At 40.0% G+C, this 25,414-nt stretch overlaps 1 protein-coding gene across 7 annotated transcripts in view; it reads left to right on the top strand.

The window, feature by feature from the left end:
- Nucleotides 1-25,414, top strand: part of adgrb1a (adhesion G protein-coupled receptor B1a) — a 151,954-nt gene that overhangs the window by 123,397 nt on the left and 3,143 nt on the right. For 3 of the 7 annotated variants that reach the window (XM_076737836.1, XM_076737832.1, XM_076737831.1), the window contains 12 exons: nucleotides 893-995; nucleotides 1,129-1,279; nucleotides 1,368-1,437; nucleotides 1,745-1,811; nucleotides 4,468-4,553; nucleotides 13,174-13,272; nucleotides 17,403-17,574; nucleotides 19,094-19,189; nucleotides 19,280-19,319; nucleotides 20,859-21,520; nucleotides 24,061-24,096; nucleotides 24,334-24,492. In XM_076737836.1, coding sequence (XP_076593951.1) covers nucleotides 893-995; nucleotides 1,129-1,279; nucleotides 1,368-1,437; nucleotides 1,745-1,811; nucleotides 4,468-4,553; nucleotides 13,174-13,272; nucleotides 17,403-17,574; nucleotides 19,094-19,189; nucleotides 19,280-19,319; nucleotides 20,859-21,520; nucleotides 24,061-24,096; nucleotides 24,334-24,492 — 1,741 coding nt within the window. Of the gene's footprint in view, nucleotides 1-892; nucleotides 996-1,128; nucleotides 1,280-1,367; nucleotides 1,438-1,744; nucleotides 1,812-4,467; nucleotides 4,554-6,600; nucleotides 6,682-13,173; nucleotides 13,273-17,402; nucleotides 17,575-19,093; nucleotides 19,190-19,279; nucleotides 19,320-20,858; nucleotides 21,521-24,060; nucleotides 24,097-24,333; nucleotides 24,493-25,414 lie in introns of all 7 variants that reach the window. The other 4 variants (XM_076737834.1, XM_076737833.1, XM_076737835.1 and 1 more) reach the window with 4 other exon arrangements.

Below are 25,414 nucleotides of genomic sequence, written 5' to 3'. Positions count from 1 at the left end.
CACTCATTGGTCATCTTTGTCATCTGATCTTACTGTATATGGTGATTTTGTGTTGAAGTAACCATACCATTACTGTAACAGGAAAGAGTCACATGATAACAGACATGTTAGCTTTTCAAACAGGCTAACATCACCAGAATTTTAGATAAAGTCAACTACCTTGTGTTCTTCAGGTAATTTAACATAGTTTTTCATTCAGACTTAACACGCAACAAAACATAAATGGACTGCATTTATACAGCCCTTTTGTTGCACTTTACGTTTTTTAACCATTCACACATGGACAGAGGCCCGAGCTGCCATGCCCAGCAGGTGCAAGTTTGGGTCAAGGACACTCCCAACCGCAAACCCACTGTACCTTCTGAGCCACTGCCGCCCAACAAGGTAGCTTTTTACCTCACAAAAACATCACAATGACACTGCCTAAATGTAGAGCAGAGACATGACCATTTTCAAATTTGTTTCAATAAAAGGAAAAAGACTAACGGAAGTGACACACCTCACACATGGGGAGCCTAAAGGACATCACGCACTCATGCATGCGGACTGTACTGTCTTCTAACTGGCTGGCAGACCCAGAATCCATAGTCAGGTCCACAGTTGGACCCTTTTCAATTGTCGGGTTGTGATCTCTGTCCCATGTGAATGGTGTCTGATGCGTAATTTAATGTGTGTAATTTGCAACAATGCAACAAGTTACTGTAAGTCCTGTGGTTTCAAAGAAGAGCACCTGTAAAAGTATGTCAAGCAAAATGCATGGTTTACTTTAATCAAATCATTCTTAGCATACATATGATTGGCTGTAGCTCTGTTGTGCTAGATTTAACCATAATGATTTAGTGAAAACCACAATCAAAGTTTCCTTAATCTCTTTCCTGTCATTCTCCTGCAGATACATTCGGTCTGAGCGCTCAGTCATCCTCATTAACTTCTGCCTCTCCATCATCTCCTCCAATGCCCTTATTCTCATTGGACAGACACAGACACAGAATAAGGTAAGGACTAATCCCGAGACCAGTGGTTTATCTATATCAGCATTTAATTGAGGTGATCACAGTGACGTAGTTTCTGATTCATTAAGAATCATCCTATTTATTTTCTCCTCCCTTTCTGTCCCTCTTGTTTCAGGTCTTATGTACCCTGATAGCTGCATTCCTTCATTTCTTCTTCCTGTCCTCGTTCTGCTGGGTCCTGACGGAGGCGTGGCAGTCGTACATGGCAGTGACGGGTCGCCTCAGGAATCGCATCATACGCAAGCGTTTCTTGTGTCTCGGCTGGGGTGGGCCTTCTGTCTGCTGTCCATCATGTCATTCATTTGGTCTTTCTCATTTCTCCTGTGTTAATGTCCATTTTTATTTTCCTCCCAGGTCTCCCTGCACTAGTAGTAGCGATCTCAGTGGGATTCACCAAGGCAAAGGGATATGGAACACCAAGCTAGTAAGCATGCTTTCCTATACATCCACTATTGTATATACCACCACCTCTTTAAGTATTTATGCAGGGATATTACACATGGTTGGGGATTTATGTCTCCAGCATAATTAACCTCTCTTTTTCTGTCTCATTTATCTTTTACCATCCTCATTCTTGTCATGCATATGCTCCCTTACCTTTCACCTCATTCTGTCCCTCCTCTTTACAACCCTTCATGTTTCCTCCCTCTTCCTTTCCTCATTCCTCCATCATATCCATTTCTTCTCATCATATCTCTCTGCATCTGTGTTTTCCTGCTCCTCTCTTATAGCTGCTGGCTGTCTCTGGAAGGAGGTCTTCTCTATGCATTTGTTGGACCTGCTGCAGCTGTTGTTTTGGTATTTCCTTTTTCTTCTTTAGTCTGGCTGTTAGTTTTGCCTCTAAACCTCTGCACTAATTCAAATGTAGACCAATAGCAATATCTCCCATCATGTGTTGTCATACATTCACATTTAAAAAAGCTTATTTAGTCTGCATATATCCATGCATCTATAATTTCTAATAGTATGATGTTACAGTAGTAATACAGTGTGTTTTGATTAAAACATGTTAAATATATAATAATAAAAACATAAGATTAAAAAATCACAATACTAAAATGGGAAAACTCAATAGTCAGCAGGAATTTTAAGTCAAATTCTCAAAAAAGACAATAAATCAATAGTGGTCTCAGAGTCCGTGGATTTTTAAATGTTTAACATTAAAGGTGCTTGCCCTTTATTTTTAGCTGTCATTGTTACATATAATGTGTTGTTATGTAGTTATGTAACTATATAACAGTTTCTCTAAGAATAGAAGGCTACAACCAAGTGTGCCTCCTTTTCTCTGTTTACTTTGTCCTCTCTGCTCCTTCCTTTCCTCCTGTGCCTCCTCCTTTATATCCTCCTTTCCATCCCTTATTTTTTCTTTGTCAAATTCCTCCTTTACCTCCCAGCGTCCTTTCTTTTTGAACTTTTCCTTGGTCTTCCTTTATCCTATTTGGCTCATCTTTTCCTTCCCTACTCTGTTTTTTCTTCACCCACACTGTCTTTCCTCATTTACTTCTACCTTTGCTTCACTGCCTTCACCTTTCCTTCCCGCCTTTTGTGTTTCCTTATTTAACCCCTCTTTTCCTTTGTTACCTCTGTCTGTGCTTTCTTTCTAATAATAACAATAATGATAATAATAATAATTAATGCATAAAATGCAACACAAAGTGCTTATCACTAAAACAAATAATAATAAAATTTGTGATGAAACAATAAAAACAATGAAAATAAAATAAAGTAGAATTAAAACAGCAGGATAAGACAGACAAAACAGCCTTCAGGTAAAAAGAAAAGACACTTCAGGAGAAAGCGATATTAAAAAGATATGTCTGAAGATTTTGTTTAAAGGTGTCAACAGATTTAGAACCTTCAGAGAGGCTGTTCCAGATTTTTGCGGCATAATTAACAAAGGTTGTCTTTCCGTGCCTTTTAGTTGTGACCTCAGGAATTAATTAGGAGGTTTGAGGAGGATCTAAGTGACCTAGCAGGCACATCTGTCTTAACCATGTTGGACAGATAAGATGGGGCAAAGCCATTCAGTGATTTAAAAACTAATAAAAGAATTTTAAAAGTAATTTTTTGACAGACAGGTAACCAATGTAGAGATTTTAAGATTGGACTAATGTGTGCTCTCTTAGACCTAGACCTCTCTTGGACCTTAAGATAGAGCCCTGTAGAATACCACATGTCAGGTATATTTTATTGGAGGTGTGATCATCCATGGCCATGTAGAACTGTCGGCCAGTTAGATAAGACATGAGCCATGTAAGAACAGAGTCAGAGAAACCAACCCAGAGTTCAAGTCTGTCCAGCAGAATATTATGATCTACGGCATCAAAAGCAGCACTGAGATCTATAAGTTATTTAAGTGTCCTGAAATTTTTCTTTACATCACAGGCAACCATCATTCAATCTATTATGCAATAACCATGACAAATACTAGCGTCCCGTTTGTTAAAATCATGTATTAGGAAACATCAAACATTCTAGTCCATTTGATTACTGTTAAAAATCACCATTCAGCTATAAGATACCGCAGGTAACTATGTTTAATAATGTGTTCCCAAATTGTATCAGTATAGAAAATAATAGACTCTGCAGCAGTTATTCGGGTTATGTTCCTGATTGATTAGAATGAATATAGCATGGTTAGGGTTCCACTTCCTTAAAGCTGCTATTTAGATTAGAGCAAGGACTGTCTTGCATTAACCCTAAAAATCATAGAGAGATAAATGGTCACCTCAATGCCTGTGATGTTCAACATACATCTGAGGTAGCCTAAATCACAGCCATAACGCTGGCAACACACATCTCTGACACCTTGTCCTTGTTTCACTAATCAAATCCAGTAGCTACAGTTTCAGTGATTCACTTCCCAGTGCATCTTTCCTACCTTTCCACCTACGAGTGAACAGCTTGCTTTGAGTGTCCTTTTTAGACAAGCTGTTTCATTGATGAAGAGCTACTGCTCCAGTTGGCACGCATACTAGAGGCCCAGCCCAGTCTGAATAGCAAGTGACATGTACAGGAGATTTTTATAGAGAGTGCCTCCTCAAAGCAGTAATATTATAGTAATTAGTACAGTCAGTGATACCCCCCTCCCCCCACTTTTGATTTCACACAGATCATATTTTATGTATGATTTTTTTTTTCAGCACACTGTCGATATTCAAAAATATATTTATATGTTAGCAATTCATCTTCTCAACTATTTTTATCCCTCATCTGTCATTGGGTGCCTGATAGTTTTTGTCACTAACATTGAAGATGGTACAGTCTAATAAAGTGCAGAACCTTCAGTAAGTACAACTAGTGTGTGTGATGACATTTGTGAGCATGCTGCTATCATCATCTCGTCTTGACATCATCATCATCATCATCATCATCATCATCATAGAGCTGCTTGTTCTGAAGTAATGAAACTGTTTTTGCTCTGCTTTAATCCTGTGCCTCTTCTCTTTGTCAGGTTAACATGGTTATTGGGATTCTCGTTTTTAACAAACTGGTGTCCAAAGACGGCATTACTGATATGAAACTAAAGGAGAGGGCGGGGTATGCCTTATACCACACATCCATTTTACACAGTGACCTATAACCAGCCTGATGGCTCAGCCAGGAGGAGGGACTAGTGCAGTATTGGCTCTTTGTCTGAAATTATCCTTGGCCATCATTTCATGCTTCAGACTGGCAAATTGTTTGAAGATGACGCTTCATTTTTAACACCAGGAAGATGAGGAGGATAAGAACAAAAGAAAAAAAAAAAAAAAAAGATTGAGAAAAGCAACTGAATTAATCAAAAATAAGATAAGAGACCAACAGAAAAAGTTCTTTTTCCCATATAGCTAAGACTATGATGAAAAGGAGGATAGAGGAATGTTAGAAAAAACAAGAAAGATGTGGGGAAGGCTGTCTGGTTATTGGTCCTGCACAGACTGAGCAAGATGATGACTCATCTCATTGCTTTCTTTAAGTTTCAAATGTGTCGCATTTTCCTCCAGCTGCTCTTTGTTTGTAGGTGTTGCTATTGATGTAAATTTTCTGTAAATCCATCCGTGTCTTTTTTCTCCTGTTTGGTTGTTTCAGTAGAGGGAAGCAGGGCTTTTTAACAGTAAGACCATTAACATTAATCCTTTGGTTTAAACTTTGGTTTGATTTTCATAGCTCAGTCCATCAGTTCTTCTGGTAACAGTACTCAACAACATAGCTGAGAGTGCAGAATATAATGACAAAAAAAAGTTATTTGGTAAATACAGTGTTATCATCACCAATAAAATAATACACAAATAATAGCCAAGTTGTGAGAAATCATCGTTTCCCTGTATTTCTTGCCACTAAGCTGCTGTTTTATAAGTCTTTGTCATTATGGTGAGGTAAGAGATAGGGTGAGCTGAACAAACCAATTTGCTGCTTTAAGGAATGGGGCTATGATTAGCCTTTTATAAAAGGAGCACTCCACCATTTTGGTAAATACACCAGATTAGGGTCTTAGAATCAGATGAGAAGATCTATCTGAGTACAATCTCTGAGTCCAGTACGGAGATAGGTCCAGAATGTGTTTAGGTTAACACAAACACTGAAATCAAGAGAAACTGCTGACCTAATTCTGTCAAAAGTCCAAATGATGCATGTCAAAATACCTACACCCATTGCTTTCTATGTAAGACCACATACCTGCAGTGATGCGATGTCCATTATTGCATGTTTTTACACGTGATACTCATTCGTCCTCTCCCCCAGTTTTGATGTGCATCAGCATTCCCCAAAAAAGTTGGCTACAAGCATCAGTTGTCATGTGTCAAATGATGACATGCTATGCATGATGGTTGGTTCGCTTAAGAGTGAACCCCAAACTGAAAATGAGCCACCATCATGTGGGCTCAGCACCTGCAAGGATAAGTGTAGTCTTCTGGTTTGTTGCAAGTTGGGCAACAAGTTAAGACAGGGGCCAGTGTATACAGTATGTTCGATGTTAACTACCCTTCTTGACGAATAACCGCTGTGCTTAATGGCTGCACACAGCAGTTCTTTCCAGCTTGAGTGGTTTGAGAACTCTTGTAACTCTAGTATGAGCAAAAACCAGGTGAATTTTGGATCTACGTGTATGACAAGCTTATATGTTAATATGACAGCTTTGGAGTTGTTTTTTCTTTTGACTGAGGTTCTCTCCTGTTATATTACATTACTCTAAACACTTTCAAAAACTGTACCTATCTGTCCTTATCTGACTGGGTTTAACAGCAAACCAACATATTTTCCAGAATGTTGGAGTGTTCCTTTAAAAAACTGTTTTTTTGTAAATATAAATAGGTGAAGAATACAGTAAATAATTGGCACATTGTTACTAACTGATGGCGACTTGAGTCTAAACATGTCATTGGGCTTTTGTTATCAGCTTTGAAACAGCCATTGTTCAAACCACAGAGAACATATGCACCCTGCTCCCCTTTACCCTGCAGGCTGTTTTGTCTCCATTGGCATTGTTGGTGCATTCAAATGTTATTTTCTTTCTCTCTCTGAAAATGTTTGCTTTCTTCAATGATCTCTCTGGTCTACTGTACTTGTTTTTGCTGTCTGAAATGTCATGTTTGCGTTTGCACAGAATCCCCTCTCTCTCACTCAGGGCTCTCCAATCAGGAACACATCAGTCTCAGAAGCCCCCTTCCATGTCATCAGTGATTGGGTAAAAAATACCTGCCCATCCCACCTTCTTCTTAATGTATGGCTACCAGCCCTGCCCATCACCAAACCTGCTGAATCCTCTAGCAAGCACCTCTGATTGGCTTAGTATTACTTCCTGCCTATTTACCTCACTATTTCATGATTGACCTTGCAATTTATGCTGCCTCCTGTTCACTGGATAGAACATAACACATTACTGCCTCATGTTCTGACAATTTCTGGAGTGCTTTTAGATAAACCGTGACTGTTCAACAATAACACATGCTAGTTGCAGTTTAATAATATTAATATTTTCTATTTACATGAATGTTGTGGATGTGTGTGTGCAAGGACCGTGTGGTCTGGTCAGAAATACATCTGTAGTGTGTATTCTGCATGTGATTGAGTAATTCATAGACATGTAGATTGTCTGACGTTAAGGACTGGTCAGATTGATTCTTGGCTTTTGTTAGCTTTCCTGAAGTTTGAATGTAACCTCAGACTGTTTTCTCCTTGGTTTCTTTAATTTAGTAATTTTTCACCAAACCAAGGTCAAAAATAATTCTTCTTCACTGTTATATGAGTGGTTGAACTTGAATAAGTGAACTGATTGAATCACTTCAGCATCACGTGAGCGAGGAAGGAAGGACTTGACACTGGGATCAATATGTCGGAGGAAATCATTTTAACTCAAAGTCCACTTACTACACACAACTGACAGTGTTCATCAGTGAATCAAAGTCTTCCCAGTGGATGCTGTGATTGGTTTTGGTATGGTGTTCACAAATAGCTGATGCTGTCTGTTTGTAGTGCTCATTCAGTCTCTGGTCAAGGGTCCTTGCTGTTTCACAGGTCCCTACAGCTGTCACATGCAATGTCGTGCTGATGTCATGTACCACTCTAGTCTTCTTCTCAGGAGGGCATCTTTAGGGAGTGCTGGCAGATATCTTAAGGCGTTGAATGTTTTTGTATTAAGTGCTGAGTCCTTGATACTTGAAGAGTCTTGTCGACGTCCAGACAGCACAGCCATGTAAATTCCCACTGAGGTCTTTCTGGACCAAAACTGGTCTCAGCATTGCCTGAGAAGTAGTAAAATCAAGCAACCAGATGCACATGGGCAGCCAGAGAAAAGCCAAAATTCACAACTGATGCCAAAGACCATTTTTAAACAAAATATAAGACAAATATACGTTATATCTACTTGTTATAATATGAATGACATTCAACATTTCATTGTTTCATTCAAGTCAGAAAGCCACGAAGTGTACCTTGAGTTGAGATTATTTTGTCACATTTTGAGTCAAGGTATTCACAGGTGGTAGCATTTATATCGTAAACCACTGTGCCAAACACCGGCCACTTCTGTGACTCCTCAACCATCTGCTTAACTCTTGTCCTTCAGTCAGTGAGTTTTGAGGCTGGAATTCAGCTGCCACCTGTTAAACTCTGAATTGTGTATGCATCCTTGGCTGTATGAATGAAGGCAGCCCATCTTTGGGACAATGCGGCACATCTGAACAAGCTCAGCCTCAGCCATCTCAGTCTTTTCTGGAGGATGTGTTCACTTGCTTTCCTCTCATTCCTCACGGCTGGCATGTTGCTGTTGAAAAGGAGTAACTGGTGTAACAGTGGGTACAACAATAGCGGCCATTTTCAAAAAGAGTAAAATAAGAAACTATTGTTATTATTGGCAGCATTTTGTGCCACTTAGCAGGTAGTCCAAATGTCATTTTTGTCAGCTATATCCTGTTCCAGGCAGATCCCTAGTCATCCACACACCACATAGGATAAATCCTCCAATGGATTATGAGTCTACCTCTGGAGTCTCATCCCAGCTGGACTTACCTGGCACACCTCTACAGGGAGGCTTCCAGGTAGCATCCTGATTAGATGCCCAACCATCTGACCTGGCTATTGTCAATATGATGAGGCAGCTGTTTCCAACCTCCTTTCAGTTACGTGATCTCCTCAGCTTATCTTTGATAGTGAGCCCCTGCATGAACTGGCACATTTGGGGAAATACAGTATGTCCTGGTTGGATCCCCCCAGGGGGTGACAGAGGGGTGCCGTGGTTAGCACTCACAGCAAGAAGGTTCTGGGTTTTTGTGGAATTTACATGTTCTCCCCTTGTCTGCAGGGGTTTCCTCTGGGCGCTCTGACTTCCACCCACAGTCCAAACACATGCAGGTTAATTGGTGACTCTAAATTGCCGTAGGTGTGAATGGATGTTTGTCTGTATGTGTCAGCCCTGTGATGAACTGATGACCTGTCCAGGATGTACCCGCCTCGGCCCCAGCCACCCACAACCCTGCAAAGGATAGGCAGTTATAGATAATGCATGGATGGATGGATGGGTCCCCCAAGACAAACTAAGGACAATTCAGAAGCCTTTGTCAAGTCAAGTCAGATATATTTAGATAGTACATGTCTTGTAAAGTTGGCTCAATGTGTGTCACACAACCAGACCAAACCCGCTGGGGAACGTGACAGACAAGCAGCCAGTGGTTGGCCTCCTGCCATGGCATCAGGGGCCACTACCATGTAGGTTTGGCCTCTGCAACAGAGTCCAACCCTCTGATAGACATAGGGTTCCACTGTTAGGTTAAAAGAGTATGCGATTGATTTAGCATTGCATTCCTATAGCATTGTTGGACAGTTTTAAAGAAGGTATCAAAAACCAGTGGTTGCTTTTTTTTTCAATGCAGCTGGACTGGATATTTTTGTGTGCAGGCTACTAGGTCTGTAAAATCACTTCTTTCTAACACAACAACCCCAGATTTTTTTTTATTTTTTTTTTTCATTTTCAAATATTTAGTCTTCTGTCCCAACCAATGCTGACTCAAATCACTGAAGGCAATCTTATCAGATTTTCGCTCCAGAGGGACCTGCACGAAAGCTTTTCACATTCATATATTCAGTAGTACTCACCAAGACTGGTAAACAGACTCTGATGTGTAAAAGCAGTGAAGTTCCCCTTTAAATTGTAAATACTCATGCAAGTGCAAATTTAAAAGAGAAATGGTGAACACAGTAACACTGTTTATTAAATCAAGCCTGTCTTTAGTAAATACTGGCTCTGCCTTATTTGGTAAATCACATCTTGATCAAGACACATTAGACGTTACCAACTCATCAGCTTATTTGTACGTTGATGAACTACTACTACTACTACTTCATTTTGTGAGATCCACCAATCAGTAACCTTGGATCTTATCTTTTCCCACATATACTGCTCACAGTAGGCAATCATAGTTTCTCTCAGGCATTTTCAAGGGTCACGATCAGATTTGAGAATGCAAATACAAATTGTAGATGCTACATATTGAGGCTGATCAGGCTTGTTGGTTGTCTGAACATGATCTGACTAGTTTGAAATGACGTTTTGTGCCGACCTTGCGGTGATTAGGCTGTCTTAGTCTTCTCTGTGGTGCCAAGAAAGGAAAGAAGAAGGTCTCTTTTTTATTATTATATTCATTTGTTTCCCTCCACTCACTTGCCTCTAATGAATGTTCTCAAGGTTCCAATGCAGGACATGTTTAATGAAGCTAATTAATTTGTGCAGCATCTAATTAAGAGCACAGCAGCATCTGCACCAGGCAGGTCTGCTCACACCTCAGAGACAGGCCTTGCTGCTGAGTCTCCTTTCCCCCCAAAATTAGAGGTTAATTCACTGAGAAAATTAGAACAGACAGGAGAGCCATAATTCCAACTAGCACTAGAGATTGTTTCCTCCTTAACCCTTCCTTAAATGGTTTCAATCATCAAGCCTATGTATTTACAGGTTGCAATAGCAGGTTAATCAAACATTAGCTTTTAGACGAAAAGGGTTTATGTAGCTTTAAGTACTTCCAATTGCAGTGTTCCCTTTGATGCAAAGCTTTGGAACATGTTGAAAAGCAGGCGGTCTATGTTGGGCTCAAGAAGTAGATTGTACCAGATGAATTTGATGTTTGTTCATGTTGGATATATATGTATTTAGCGCCATGCATCTCACCCCAACTAACCAACCACCCACCTTTCCCCTCTCAATCCCTAAGTCCAGAGAAACAGTGTTGTATTTCAAAAAGTCTTGATTGCTTTTTAATATCATTGCCTACAGCCTAGTTTAAGCAGCTGTATTGCCCTTTTACTTGAAATTGAATTTCTTCCATTATGTGATTTTTAATCCAGACGTCCAGGGGCTACAAAAATCGATTCCCTCAGCTCTTCAGCTTTAATTGTTGTTTAGCAGGAGGCCATATGGTAACAGATTAGTTTGTTATTACTTGTCAATATCTCAAGCATTGTAGTCAATCTTTGTCTAGCAATGACAGTAGAGAGATATACAGAATTATAAATGGAATGCTGGTGGTTTGTGGATTTTTTGGAGCTTTGGGTGTTGGAAGGAAAATGAAGTGATGTAATTTCTCAGTGATCATACCTGGAAGTGATGTGTTTTCTTATTGGATGCATAGTGTTGGAAAATACATTTAGAAAGTTGATACCCTTTCTATCCTTCTGTGAACTCATTAAAAGCAAAATCCACCACTTTCGGTGATCATCGTTGGATCCATTTTGCAGTTTTGTCTCATTTTTGTGAATAGCTGTAAGAGGCAGACAATGTGGCACCATACCGAGATATTTCTTACACTGTAGCTATAATGGATGCTTCAGCAATCTAGAAAATCAATATTAAACATCAGGTTTCAGTGTCAGTTTCATTGTTCATATACATATATATATATATATATATATATACACACACACACACACACACACACATACACACACACACACACACAAAAGTGTCTTTACTTGAGACTGACATTCAGGAGACATAGAGGGTGAATTAAGTAGAGGAAAGAGAAAGGTGCACAGTGTCAAAGTGTAACTGAATAGAGTTATATAGTTGGGAGAGCTACCACTGTCGTTCCAAAGCTGACTGACCTTTCCTGACTGTTAGTTCCCAATTGGAAGTTTCAGTTTAATTAGGTTCTGTTTTCCTGTGTAGAAGCCTGGTTGTCGTTCAGATAATTCAGTGATAATACAGGGTTATGTTATGGCCATTGGTTTTTATTATTTCCCATCGTGTCAGAGAAATTCAAAATACTGTGTTGTCACAAAGTTGCACACAGTTGCTGAATTCATCCAAAATTTAGGGATTATTTCAAGATGATGAAGATGAGGTTTCTATGAAGATTCATCTGTAGCTTCCACGCAGTGTTAGCTTAAGCAGACTTCTCTCCATAAAGAAAAACTATAGTTTCTTATAGCTTTCGTCTATTTTTCTGGCCATTTTTTTTTTTCTTTTTATTTTCTGTTCTGATGACATTGCACTCAGCAAAGTAATTGTTGAGATCTGATGCTAAAGAGACGATCAGGTCATCAACAAACCCTCAGGTTAGTGAGGCTTATTTGGAAGAGGGGATAAAAGCCAGCTGTAAATTGTATAGAACTGGTTGTCTGAACACTTTGTCCCAGCTGTTTCTTGGTCTTTTGGAACTGTTTCTAGTGATGTCACCACATTCTGAGATCTCAACAATTACTTTAATGAGTATGTAGTCATGCCCAATAGAATCAATAGCTAGGGATATAAAGTAAAACCACAGTTTTTCTGCAAGTGTTTATGAACATTGTTTTTGATTTTTTGATTTTTTCATCAAAAGAACCAGATATTTTATTGTCACAGCTTTTTACATTTTATTCTGATGGTTGTGCAAAAGATCATTTATCATAGTCTATGTAGTAAATGTAAAATGAACAGGATTCAGGGTGAGGGAATGGTTGGTTAATGGAGGGCAGACAGTTTATTAGTGACTAAATTGCTTGTCATGATTTAACACCTGTAATATACTGAATGTATTGATGTTACAAATTCTTTCATCACAGGTGAGGCAGGATTTTTCCTTTGTGAATACTGACTGTAATGACCAAGTGCTTGCACATGTGTGTATCTGTAGTTTCATGAGAGCAGAGGTTTGAGATGTGTCTGTGTCTAAACCTTTGCATTAGTGGTTGGCATTGCTTGTAATAAGCAGTTAGCACAGACTGAAATGACCAGGGGTGAGGCACATCCAGTGCATCATCATAATCAGGGAAGCAGAGATGTAAATCCACAACAAGCATTTGAAATGCATGAAATTAGGTATTTAGATGAAACCTTTTTGTATGGCAAGCAAATAAATGGTTGTGTGGGTGAAATACTAAGAGCGCAGAGAGGAGTCGCAGTTCCTTCAGGTCATCAAACCAGTCATTTGTGAAGAGAATCAGACGTCATGTCTAACATGAAATATCCTCCAATGGCTACCCCACCTCCCCCGCCCCCAGAGCCACACTCACAGTAAACCCATACATGCACACAAAACCTGCGAGCTGGACTGTAGCCCTGAGAGAGAGATTGTGCGAGAACACTGTGACTCACAGTCTGCGTGACAGTTTGTGCGTGCTCGTGCATGCACGCGCATCAGTGTGAGTCTGTGTGTAGGTGCATTGTATCTGTTTGTGTATGTTACAGCGTGTTAATTTGACTTTGCAGTCAGATGACAGTGCCACTGTACAATATGACGCTCAAATGTGCCAAGTGCGGAGTTATCTCTTCGGCTGACGTTTCCACCACAGCTACCAGTAACGCCATGTTAGTCCCGCTAATTATTTTTCCTTAACTCTTCTTACCTTACTCTTCTCTCCTCTACTGTATGCCTCCCTTCCTCTCCCTCACTTGATTGGTTCTCTTTCCTTTATCCCTCTGTCATCTTTTCTTCTCCCTGATGCCTGGGCAGGGAGGAGTTCACTCAATATGAAAAGGCTCCTGAAGCTGCTTCTGAAAACAAACTGTTTGTTAACTGTATACATGTAAATAATTATATATATATATATTGACGATTGAATGAGTGTGTGTGTGTGTGTGTGTGTGTGTGTGTGTGTGTGTTTGTGTGTGTGTGTTTGTATGTGTGTGTGCATGTGTGTTTGTCCCTTAAGAGATCATCAGAGGTACATAACTGATTAGAACAAATGTCAAGAAGGCCATGGCTATGTATGCAGACAGAACAGCAATACATTCGTCTCAGTTTGTGTGTGTGTGTCTTGCCGTGATCTATGAGTGCCTAGATGGATCATTTCCATAATTATCAACCTGGGCCTTGATTTTCTACTTTTCGCCACGTACGAATAGATTCCAGTCATAATTCTAGAAGTTCACTGTGGAGTTATCTGCCTCTTTTTTGCAGGGAGTGTTGCTCTCTGCCACAATCCACACACATACACACACACACACACACACACACACACACACACACACACACACACACACACACACACCATAATTAGCTTTTCTATGTTTTAAATAGCTGTGACTGAACAATTAATACACATCAGTTCACTTCATAGTGTGCAATGTGACATTGCTGACACACATCAGGCATGTTTATTTTTCTGGCTAGTGGTTGTGACTGCTTGAAGGAGTAAAATGTGTTAAAAATATACAAAATATGTGTAACAAATCGACTCACCCACATAGCACTGCAGCAGATATTTGACACTAGGGTTGGGCAATATGACAATATAGACCTTGATTCTGTCACTTTTACTAACAACCCTATATCACGCCTCTGTATTTATTTACTATCTACAAGGTCTCTGTCAAAGCACATGGGTAGATCTGTATACAATAGACAAATACTCAGAAATACTCAGATTATATTGCAGTCCCATCAGGGTCATGTTTATGACACTTATTGTTGCCAGTCTCATCACATCCCAGTCATTTTCACTCCTGTGTATTCATTATCTCTGAAGCTGGCTACAGAGTCTCTTCCTAAATAGAATGGGTAGGTATCAGTTCAGTTGCCAACATTTTTAAATATTCAATTAATAATAATTTCCTGGTCCATCATGGACCACAAGTTTTCCAATCACATGTCAGCCTCTATTGTAAGATTTATTTAGTCAGCCCAAGACACGTTATCACGTTCTATGCTTGTGTTGACATGTTTCACTAGTTTGTAATATCAGGTGAAGATAGTGGAGTCAGCAACAAATTACAGCTAATTACTGCTAAAAGGCTGAGAAAGACTGCAGTTTGTATTCACTGGAAATACCACAGATATGAACATAATTAGTTTCCTTTCATTTAATAGCTTATTGAATGCTATTAGGGTGTTAGTGGGTGAATGAATGTGTTGTAATCACTTTTTGGTGTAACTTAATGTTTCCTGTCCCCAGTGGATTGTATTGAAGAACAGCACTCCCTGCACGTAGAGAAGGTCAAATTATTTTTGCTCAGAAACACATGGAAAACAAGGTCCAGATTGAAAGTAACTTGAATTATCCTTTAGGAAGAATTCAGCCTTTCAGCCCTTTTGAAGGCAGTACTGATATGTTGTGCCAATTCCCAGCATCTTTAACTCTGACCAATTTCATACCAAAATTATTGTTGAGTGTGTCCTGGAGAGTGTTACTTTGGGCAGGGTGGAAAAGCCTCTGAAGCAGGATTCACATAATGACACATTAAACTTCACAGGAGGTCAAGGAAAATAGTGGCCAGTGTCAGCAATCCGTTGGTCTAGCTCTATTTAATACCAGAGGTGGAAAGTAACTAAGTACTTTTAGTTAAGTTGTGATGTTGAGTGTTGTGTTTTCATACTGCAACTGTGTTCAGGGTTTTCCATTTGTTAGACATATTTAAGTTTTTACATGAACATACTCATCAGTTTCATATTTTACTTAATAGTACACCTTATTGAATGCAAACTAGATGATTGGCTTTAGAAATGTTGTGTACTGATAGCAACAAGACTGAAACATACACAATATTTTCTAATGATAAAAATCATAAAAGCGAGTGGTTGGCTTCAAAGGCCTTTTTTAGAAACAAATATTTGGATTAAATGTATTTTTCTGTTTAGTCAACAGTAATATTATTTCAATAGACCTTAAAAATTATGAAAATTTGTATCCCCCCAGTTAAATTTCTATTTGCCTGTGATCATATAGTGATCGTGTCATCATGACTTGATTAGTAATGTCTTGCAGGAAACACATGCTCACCTGCCTCCTGCATTAGTCATAATTACTGTTTTGATGTTGATATAAACAATCAAAAAAATGTGTTTGCAGCACAAGAGTCATGTGTCTTTTCAGCTTATTTGTCCATTTTAAGTTCAGCAGCAGAAATGACTCATGCTGTCAGACAACAATCAGCTACAACAATAACAGTCTTTATTTACAAACAACAATATACTAGTATTTTGCAACAGCAAAAAAAAAAAAAAAAAAAAAAAAAGGATTATTTGAAACAGGGATTTATTAGAGACAGGCCTTTATACTGCACCTAATTACCCTTGTCTTGTAAATATATGTATGTCTTGTTGAAAACAGACAACAGTACTAATTCTAACAATATCAAAACTGAACTCTGGCTTTCTGTTTTAAACAGAATACTTACTGTTCTGCCTCACTTGCAGCTTTTGTGTTTGGTGTTAAGCAGCTATCAATGAAACTCAATTCTTCCTGCACAGATTTTAAACATAAAAAGCATCTGAAGGCAGCTGAAAGGCCATAATCTATTTCTTTCTGGGCTTTTAAGGTGAAACACCTGCATGATGTGTCATTGACAGTAGCTTAACACTGATGGAAAAATGGCACAGTGGCAGGAACTGGAAATACTGAGTGACAAGAGTAGTTGTGTTCCAAGAGTTCCATGGAGCAGCAGATTGGTTACCATGACATAGAATTTGTGCTATGGAAAATGTACACTGTGTCGAATTTATCCTGTGACACATTATTATTACTATTATTATTATTATTATTATTATTATTATTATTATTATTATGTTAACTTGTTTTATATTAACCTTTTAATGCAGTACTTTAGCTTATAATGGAGTCTTATTCTATTGTAGCATGTGCGACATAATTTTTCCACCTCTGAAATACTTAAAGTAAACGGATGTTTTAACCTATTGAATGTAGTTTAAGAAAAAATTATTTCATGACACTCGCACCGAAAGTAGTATTCTTGTTTATTCCTGATGTGCATATTAGAACAAATGGAGTCAGAGAAAACAAGAACATCAAAGTGGGAGCAAAAATATGGACAGTGGGAAGGACACTTCTCCAGATACTCACTCTTTCCCTCTCTCTCTCTCTCTCTCTCTCTCTCTCTCTCTCTCTCTCTCTCTCTCTCCTTCTCCTTCTCTGCCTCTTCTGTTTGTCTTTGCATTCTGTTTCAGCCTCATTACACTGTTTTTTTTTGTTTTTTTTGTTTTTTTTTCCCACTGCTCACCCTCGCTCCTCCCTCTCTTTTCCTGTGGCACTAGATCCTCTATGGTTTGACTGAGCCATCTTAAACATACATGCATGTAATATATGTGAATTATGAACATATATATCTGCAGATAATGTATGTATGTTTTTGTTTGTGATAGTAACATAATTGTTGTGATGTTATGTATTTATGCATGGGAAGAGTTGAAGGCTGCTAACACTATGCTAACAGCGTGGGCAGTTATCAAGGGCAAGTAGGAGTTTGTTTAAAGAATGTGTTAAGCATTACATTCTCTACCTTTTTTGATGTTTCAGAGGAAAAGAAATCCAGTTTATCTCTGGGAGTTATTTTGTATGGAAGCCTGCCTTAGACACCAGAAAATTGAAGCTAATGACAAATATGAAATGTCTTAAAGCATAACTTTCAGAACGTGTAGTCTTGCCTTCTGTGTCCTGTTCTGTAGTGTTGTTCTTGACTGTGGTTCCCCTCCCATCCTGCAGGGCATCACTGTGGAGCTCCTGTGTGGTTTTGCCCCTCCTGGCCCTCACGTGGATGTCAGCCGTGCTTGCCATCACCGACCGGCGTTCTGCACTCTTTCAGATCCTCTTTGCTGTCTTTGATTCATTAGAAGGCTTCGTTATTGTCATGGTACACTGCATCCTGCGCAGAGAGGTACCTCCATGATCACTTGCTTGATATATGGAATTCTTCCTGGTTTTCTTTGTGGTTATAAAAACATGTTAACCTCCCCCTGCGATTCAGTATATATAGTGATTTGGAATTCTTCCCACAAAAAACATAGTATTGGTAAGTTCTTCAATAAATATCTTAGCGGAGGCTAAATTCAGTTTTTTACCAGTAGCCTATGAATGGCTATGATGGTGTGTCAGTTGGTCTGTCCATTCATTCAATCAACACTTGGTCCAATGAAAAATATCTTCACATCTGCTGGACAAACTGACATGAAATTTGGTGTAGATACACAGGTTCCTCAGAGGATGGGAAGATTCTGATAACCCCCAGAGTTATCGATTAGCACTAGCATCAACCCAAATTACCTCTTAATCAGTATGGTCATGATTCTCATGATCTATGGTGAACACCATAATCTCATAAACCTAAATTCTTAGAGGGCACGTCTTAATGTTTTGTGGTAAATCCCTGATCTTTCCTATAGCCAAATATTTCAGCCAAATGTTTGTATTAAAATTTGACTGTACTGAGCACAGTCATGCTTCCCAGACAATCGACCCTTTATGGTGTGGAACATCACAAGCTTATCTCTACAGGCTTAAATGTAACATATAACAATGAGTTTCATGATCCAAGACTTTTGGACTGTAGTGCATTAAGATAAGGCCAGACGTTTACTGAAATGCACCAATTCTTTGTGCATTTCTAAGGCACTATTCTGCACAATAACAGAATCATGCCACCCTCTCCACTTAGCTGCTCTGAGTTTAATTTGTACCAGACACAATACTCATTCACTAAAAGATGCTAAGCTACTGGAACTCAACACTTCCTGCAGCTGTTTCACATTAAAACCCTACCATGAAAAGGCAAGATTATGCCCCTGAGCTGCTTGACGGCTTTTAATGTGAAACATTGTTGCATTCAGTATCATTAAGACTACAGCCCTGCTCTAATTTCATTCAGTTCTATGTTGTACTTTGTGGTTCTTTTATTGAGAGGTTGATTCTTAATGATTTTGGTGACTCACAAGCATCACTATAAGCTCAAATTTCCCCTTGAGCAACATGGTCTTAAGGGTCTGTTATCCATGACAAGTTGTATTGGATCCTGTATCCTTGTATTGGAAATGAGTGCATGGGCACAGATGGCCATAACATTCCTTGAATACATTCAGGCTCCCATGAAACATTTTGATCTAATGACCCCATGACCTTTGGCTTGTAGTGGGGCCATCAGGACAAACCTGACTTTTAAGCCCAACTACTTGTAAGTCTCTAAGTCTCGCAAAGTCTGTCATTTGTTCAATCTATCGTTTTTGTTTTTTTTCATTGTTGTTCTTGTTCTTTTTTATGGTGTGATGAGCACTGCAGAATGTTGGGGCAGCTGTAGACCTTTAGCCTTCATTAGTAAAGTCCACTCACTCAGTATTTGTGAACCGATGTGTTTATCTTACAACTACTAAGGTCATGATGTGTGCTCTCATGGTTTGCTGCAGGTTCAGGAGGCAGTAAAGTGTCGTGTAGTGGACCGCCAGGAGGACGCTAATGGAGATTCAGGAGGATCTTTCCAGAATGGCCATGCTCAGCTCATGGTATGAATATGCATATTTGTTATTTCACCTTTAACAAATAAAGGCAGGGTGCGCACCCTTAATACTATATTTATGGTTTTCTGTCCTCAGACTGACTTTGAGAAAGACGTGGATATGGCTTGCAGATCAGGTAAGCTCCAGGTTGAGTATGTTTGATTTTGTGTTTGTGTGTGTTTGATTTGACTTTGGGGACTGCTGTTTAAAAGCTACAGATGCCCCTTTGTGCCTCCTATCTGTATTTTGTCGGTTTCAAATTCCTCAGCCTTGTCGGAACAGATGTGAGGTATGTTCCCCCTCAGTTTTGCACTTGTGTCTTACAATCAACATCACATCAGCCTCCCTTTGCCAAGGAGCTGTTTTGACGAGATACAGCACATTATGGCTGCATAGCGCAGTTTAGCCCAGGCTGATGGGAGTGGGATGAACGTGTGCTGAGCAGCTATATGCAGATAAATAGGGCTGTCTCAGTCTCTCCTACACTGCCACTGTATAATTAAGTCCCTCCCAACAGTGCCGCATCAGATACTGGCTCTGATATCTGCTGGGAGTGAAAAATCAGATTATCTCTTGAGACAAGATATCAAGAAAAGCATCTGGAGCAGAAAAGCTATTGAGACTCAGACAAGCCCAATCGGAAAAAGATAGAAAAGAACAGAGAGATGATTTATTATGAGTTTGCATATGTCAAGTATCACAGAGAGCAATTGTAAGATATTAAGAGTTGTGGATAGAGGGTTGTCTGATGTTGTTTTCTTGGACATGGCAGTGCATTATGGGGGCTTTCATAGTGAATTATAATGCATTCAGGATGCTTATGCATCCTTATGTTGCCATAAGCCAACTGTTCGTATAGTGAATGATGCGGTCAGGTCAGGAGGTCAAGACAGTTCTGAGGTCAGCTGTGTACTCTCAGTTGAGATGTAACAGGAGAGGTAAGATCTGAAGGTTTTGGCTGATATGGATGATTGAAGGGTGTTAAAAAGTTTTGATTGCTTTGTTTATTTTATTACATGGATAAAATTGATTTGTCAGCACTCTTGACAGTGTTAATGATAATGATGACACTGTTTCTACGTTATCTCCAACCATTTTTGCCACATCTGAACTACAACATCTCGATATCAGTGCAGCTTTTTTCTATCCTTTCAGGGTGTCCCACAGCTAAACCAGTGTTTACTTGAAAAAATTGTTCATTTAAAATTATGTGGTGGTTCCTACCTAGAGAGTTGGATGGTACTGATTCAACCAGATTTGAGTTTTACCAGAAGGTTGCTTCAGCATCTGTCCAACCCACGGCTAGTTCATCAACTGAGGAAAGCAGCTGCTGTCGGGCCCCAGATCCCAGAGGCTCCAAAAATCCTGTTTCCTGGGTTACAATTTACCTCACTAAATAACAGTATCACCTCAGGATCCTTCATTATCAGGGACCATATCCTGTTGAGCAGCCCTGTATCAAAATGTAGTTTTACATGGTGAATATCAGTAATACATTTGTGCTGAATTTGTTAACTTAACAACACAATACCATACAATACAATGTGATGTGAATTAATAATGTGCGGTCAATAGGAACCCGCAGCTCATTTTTTACCTCCAGTGAGTCCAAGCGGATAACTGGCCATGGTCCAGCACTTCATCTCAGACTGGTTCTTTGTCTTTCTGCCTCCAGGCACTATGAAGCGCTCATCTCTCCAGGGGGAGGAGAAAGCCTCCTCTGGTGTCCTCACCCTTCAGAAAGGTTCTAACTTTAACACCATGCCAGCCAGCATGGCCAAGGTTCACCTGCAGAACGTGGCCGACTACACCAGCCACACCCTGACGCTGCGCAGGGAGAAAGGAACCACTAAGGGAATCAGCACCGAGCTGCCAGGCGCCAAATCCATCTATATCTGTGACGGCGAGCTCTTCAAGCAGCTGGACGGAGAGCTGCCTCGTGGGAACGGCGAGGGCAGCAGCTCTGAGGGCGCTGGCAAAGGCCCGGGGTACGTCATTCTACCCACCAACAACACAGGCACCCAGAAGCCGTCCAAGGGGAAGGAGGAGCAGACAGCCAAGTATAACATTAGCATCGAGCAGCTGCCACAGACCAGGCTCATCCACCTGGCTAACCCCGTCAGCGGGGAGCCAGTACCTGGCTTTGGACTGAAGAGCCTGCCTGCTGACCAGATCAGTGTGTCATGCTCTGACAGAGACTCACCTGCACACAACCTGCAGAATATGCCCAGAGACTCCCAGGTGGCCAACAGCATGTGTGACGGGGGTGATTCCGGAAACTCCGGTGTGATGTCCAAGAGTGAGACTGTATCCACACTGTCCATGAGCTCGTTGGAGGTAAGACCACTAATATGATGCGCATATTCTTGTCACATTAATGCATTATCAGCCTCATGCTTCATACATACAATTAGATATGCATGTAAAGTTGCCTTTTGCTTATCTGATTTCTTGATAAATTCAGAATAATATACATTTCCACAGCTCTGCTCCCAGTGGAACAGCGCCAGACTGACCACTCTGCTAATCTCAGTCTCTCTTTTTAACAGAAATACTGTTCTCAATTACTAATTAAGTGCAATGTGCTGCTACGCCACTGTCAATAAAACTGCATTCCTGTGCAGATGTTACACATTAAACCCTCCAGCACCTCACAGGGCATAATCCCTTTGTGTCCTTGAGGGTTTTTAATGTGAAATGTCTACAGGAAGTGGTGAGTTTCATTAATACACCATCGAAAAAACATCAGTGGAAGTGGAAGTGATCACAATAAATGGTAACACTCTCAGTGAAGACCACATCTGCAGTGCATTATGGGGGCTTTCATAGTGAATTATAATGCATTCATGATGCTTCATAACTATACTCATAAACACACATAATGCTTCCTCCACTATACCAACACTCATGAAACATTAAGATAAGAGCTGCTGTAACAAGCTGCCACTTGTGCGGCGCCATCTTGGACAATTATAAATGTGACTTATAATTGATTAAATCTTTCAAGTGTCTTATGGATGATGTAACAGTCCATGCAGTGTCATAAATCATGATTGTTTGTGTTGAGTTAAGTGATGGTACATATCGATGCACCTATAATAATGCATGCTTCATGATAATGTTTCATTGCTGGCCAGAGCACTAGCACCTCTAGGAAAGCCCCCCCGTACTTTGAATATATCTTATAGATTTTATAGCTTAAGGTTCCATTTCTAAAGCAGACAAATTTTACTTGTAATTCTCTACATAGATGCAGATCAGATTTTAAATGCATGAAGTGCTTTACACTTTACTCACCACCAACAATGAAATATTACAATGAAGCATGCATTGTTCTAGATGTATCAATATGTGCTTCACTTTCTTTACTTAACACTTAGAATCATGACTTATGACAGTGCATGGACTGTTATAGCATACTGTCAGTCCTTACTGCAGTTGGTTGAGTGTGTATAGGTGAGTTTAGGTAGTCGTAATGTATTATAAGCCCTATCAGTTAACCTCTAGTTCATTACTAGTCATGGGCCTCCATAAGACACCTGAAGTTCTAATTCAAGTTATAATGTTTCATGACCGTTGATACCGTGTATCAGAGAGCATGATATGTGTTTATAAGTGCAGTCATAAAGCATTACGAATGCATTTTAATTCACTTTGAATGCCTCCATAAGACACTATATATGCTATCGTGTTGTCGTGTTTTAAAGAGAAACTCGGAGTAGCAGAGTGTGAATATGACATGAGTGACATGACTGTTGCTATTCTGAGTGGATTAGTGATTTGGAAATGGACATTTTACTGAATTTACCATGAGAGCCGTGCTCTTTGTGTTGAACATCACTTTTCGTCTCATAAAATCTCCTCTTTATTCTCAATGCAGGGACATTAGAGTTTAACTCTAAATTACCACCAGCCCCTATGTTTCTGTTCTCTGTGTTTCATATATCAATGTGAACGGTGCCATATGCCATCATGATAGTTTACTGTTGATCATCTATTATTTTGCATGGACCACAACCACGTAGGCAGTTAATTATAGTAACAAGTGATATTCTATAGTCTTTTTTCCAGAATCATCTATTTGGCATGTATTGTGCTACCAGCTATATTATACCAACACAGCATTAGTGCACTCTCCATAGCTAAGATATGATGAATGGAGATAATCAACTGGGGAGCCCCACATTAATAAACTGAATATTAATTCATAAAAATAAATAAATGGATCATTAATTAGGTCTCCCCAGGGCAGCACTGTGCTACATTTCATGCATACTTAGGTCATTCCCCTCTGATGCTAAAAATAGGGCAACAAGCCCCCTTATTTCATTCATAACAAACTGCATCATGCATCACTGCTGCATCACAAAAACTATCCCAGTATATTCTGGCCCTGTGTAAGATCCGCTTCCTTAAAAAGGTTAGTTTTCACTCAGCTACTAGTGCAGACAGCAGTGAAAGGATGAGACGACACAGTGATCAGCACACAGCGGCCTGGACATCTGCCTGCTGTGTCTTTTCACTTCGGGGCAAAACACACTTCCATAATGCCGTGCGAGGCGGCAGCTGCCACCGTAACCGAGCAGCCTGAAGGTCAGGTTTTCCTTCACCACTCCGTGATGGAGGACTCAAAGGTCATTCGGTCACAATCTGTTAACTACAAACTTGTGCCAACAGGGTCAGAATGACCAGCAGCAAACCGTCCTTTCCTCCCTCATGACTCCCTGCTTTCCTCCGGGTCCCAGAAATACTCTTTCTTGACTGGCTGATGTGGAGATACACAATGAAACAGTTAACAGGCACTTGAGCATTTGTCTGCTCACAAGGCACACAATATCAAGACACATCTTTAATCTCCCTGTCTCATCTCCCCCCAGAGACGAAAATCACGCTATGCAGAGCTTGACTTTGAGGTAATTTTAGTCTCTTTGATTCCTACAGAGCTTTTTAGACTTAGACCAAAAGGCTGAAATGTCTCTTAGTTACCTATTCAGACCTCTAGATGTTTGCATACATTTATCAGATTTATTCAAAGTTTGGGTGTGACTGTAGTGTTGAGATTCGAGACATTAAATGTGAAGGGGGTAAAGTAGGATTGATGGGAGCCTGTGCTGTTTACCTTATACGTAACGTGCAATGTTCCTGTGTAGAAAATTATGCACACCCGGAAACGCCACCAGGACATGTTTCAGGACCTGAACAGGAAGATTCACAGTGCAGACAAGGATAGACAATCTCCACCTGTTGATGCCAAAGCTGCCAAAAGATGGAGTGTGTCCTCGGCCAGCAGCGACAAGACCAACATGAGTGTAAAGAGTTCAACTTTATTCTGTTCTGCCCCACCCCTCCCCTATATCTAATGTTGTTCTCCTGTTCTCTTATCGTTAGTACAAATCACCACCCTTGGGTGGATTTGCCTGTTTAATTGTAAATGCAGCCATTTTAAAAATTGCATTTTTTATTTGCTTCCAGTGTCAGTGCCAGAGGGAATTAGTTGTGGGGACGTCAAGGACCTAGTCAAGTACACATTTTTACTCCAAATGTGACAAATATTTGAAGGTTCTCTCAATAATACAACGTGTCAAAACTTGTTGCAAGACAAGGCCTCGTGAATGCCAGTCAGATTATACAGTCCTTTCTGTTGAGCTGGCAGCCAAGGCTCTATCTCAGTACAGGCTAAACTTCTGCTACTCAAAGTGTGGGCCATAATGTTGAGGTTGGGACATTTAGAAGTAAGCTATTAAGAAATTTCTCTCCTCTCTCTAACTATGCCAGTTCTGCGTCTCAGCATGTCATGTGTTCCAACTAGATATGTGATAGCCAGTGGAAAGAGCAAAAGAGACAGACACAGCCAATGACTTACATCAGGTCAGTACTGGATGAATGGGTGAAATAAAGCAAAAATAAGGCTCTGGGGCTCTGGTCAGGCAGTAGTTCAGCTGTGCAGTTTCCTGTTGAAGTACTTGTAGTTTTGCACAGAATTGTGAGAGTGGAGTGGAGTGAGACAGCCACTGCAAATTTCCATCCAAAACGTTGGCTTAATAATATCTTTAGTGCTGCTCAACATAGAAATGACCTTTAGTTTGAAATATTTCAACTTAGTTTGGTTTGGTGAATAGCTGTAAATGTTTCAATACCCAGTAACCTCAGTGACCATCGCTGCAGAGATGAAGCCAGCCAAGCGAATCAGACAATTAAAGAATCTGTACTTTCAAACACAGTTGCTCATCT

This window comes from Chaetodon auriga, chromosome 8 (assembly GCF_051107435.1).
Source record: "Chaetodon auriga isolate fChaAug3 chromosome 8, fChaAug3.hap1, whole genome shotgun sequence".
Taxonomy (NCBI): Eukaryota; Metazoa; Chordata; class Actinopteri; order Chaetodontiformes; family Chaetodontidae; genus Chaetodon; species Chaetodon auriga.
This window is presented reverse-complemented; position numbering and strand designations above follow the sequence as displayed.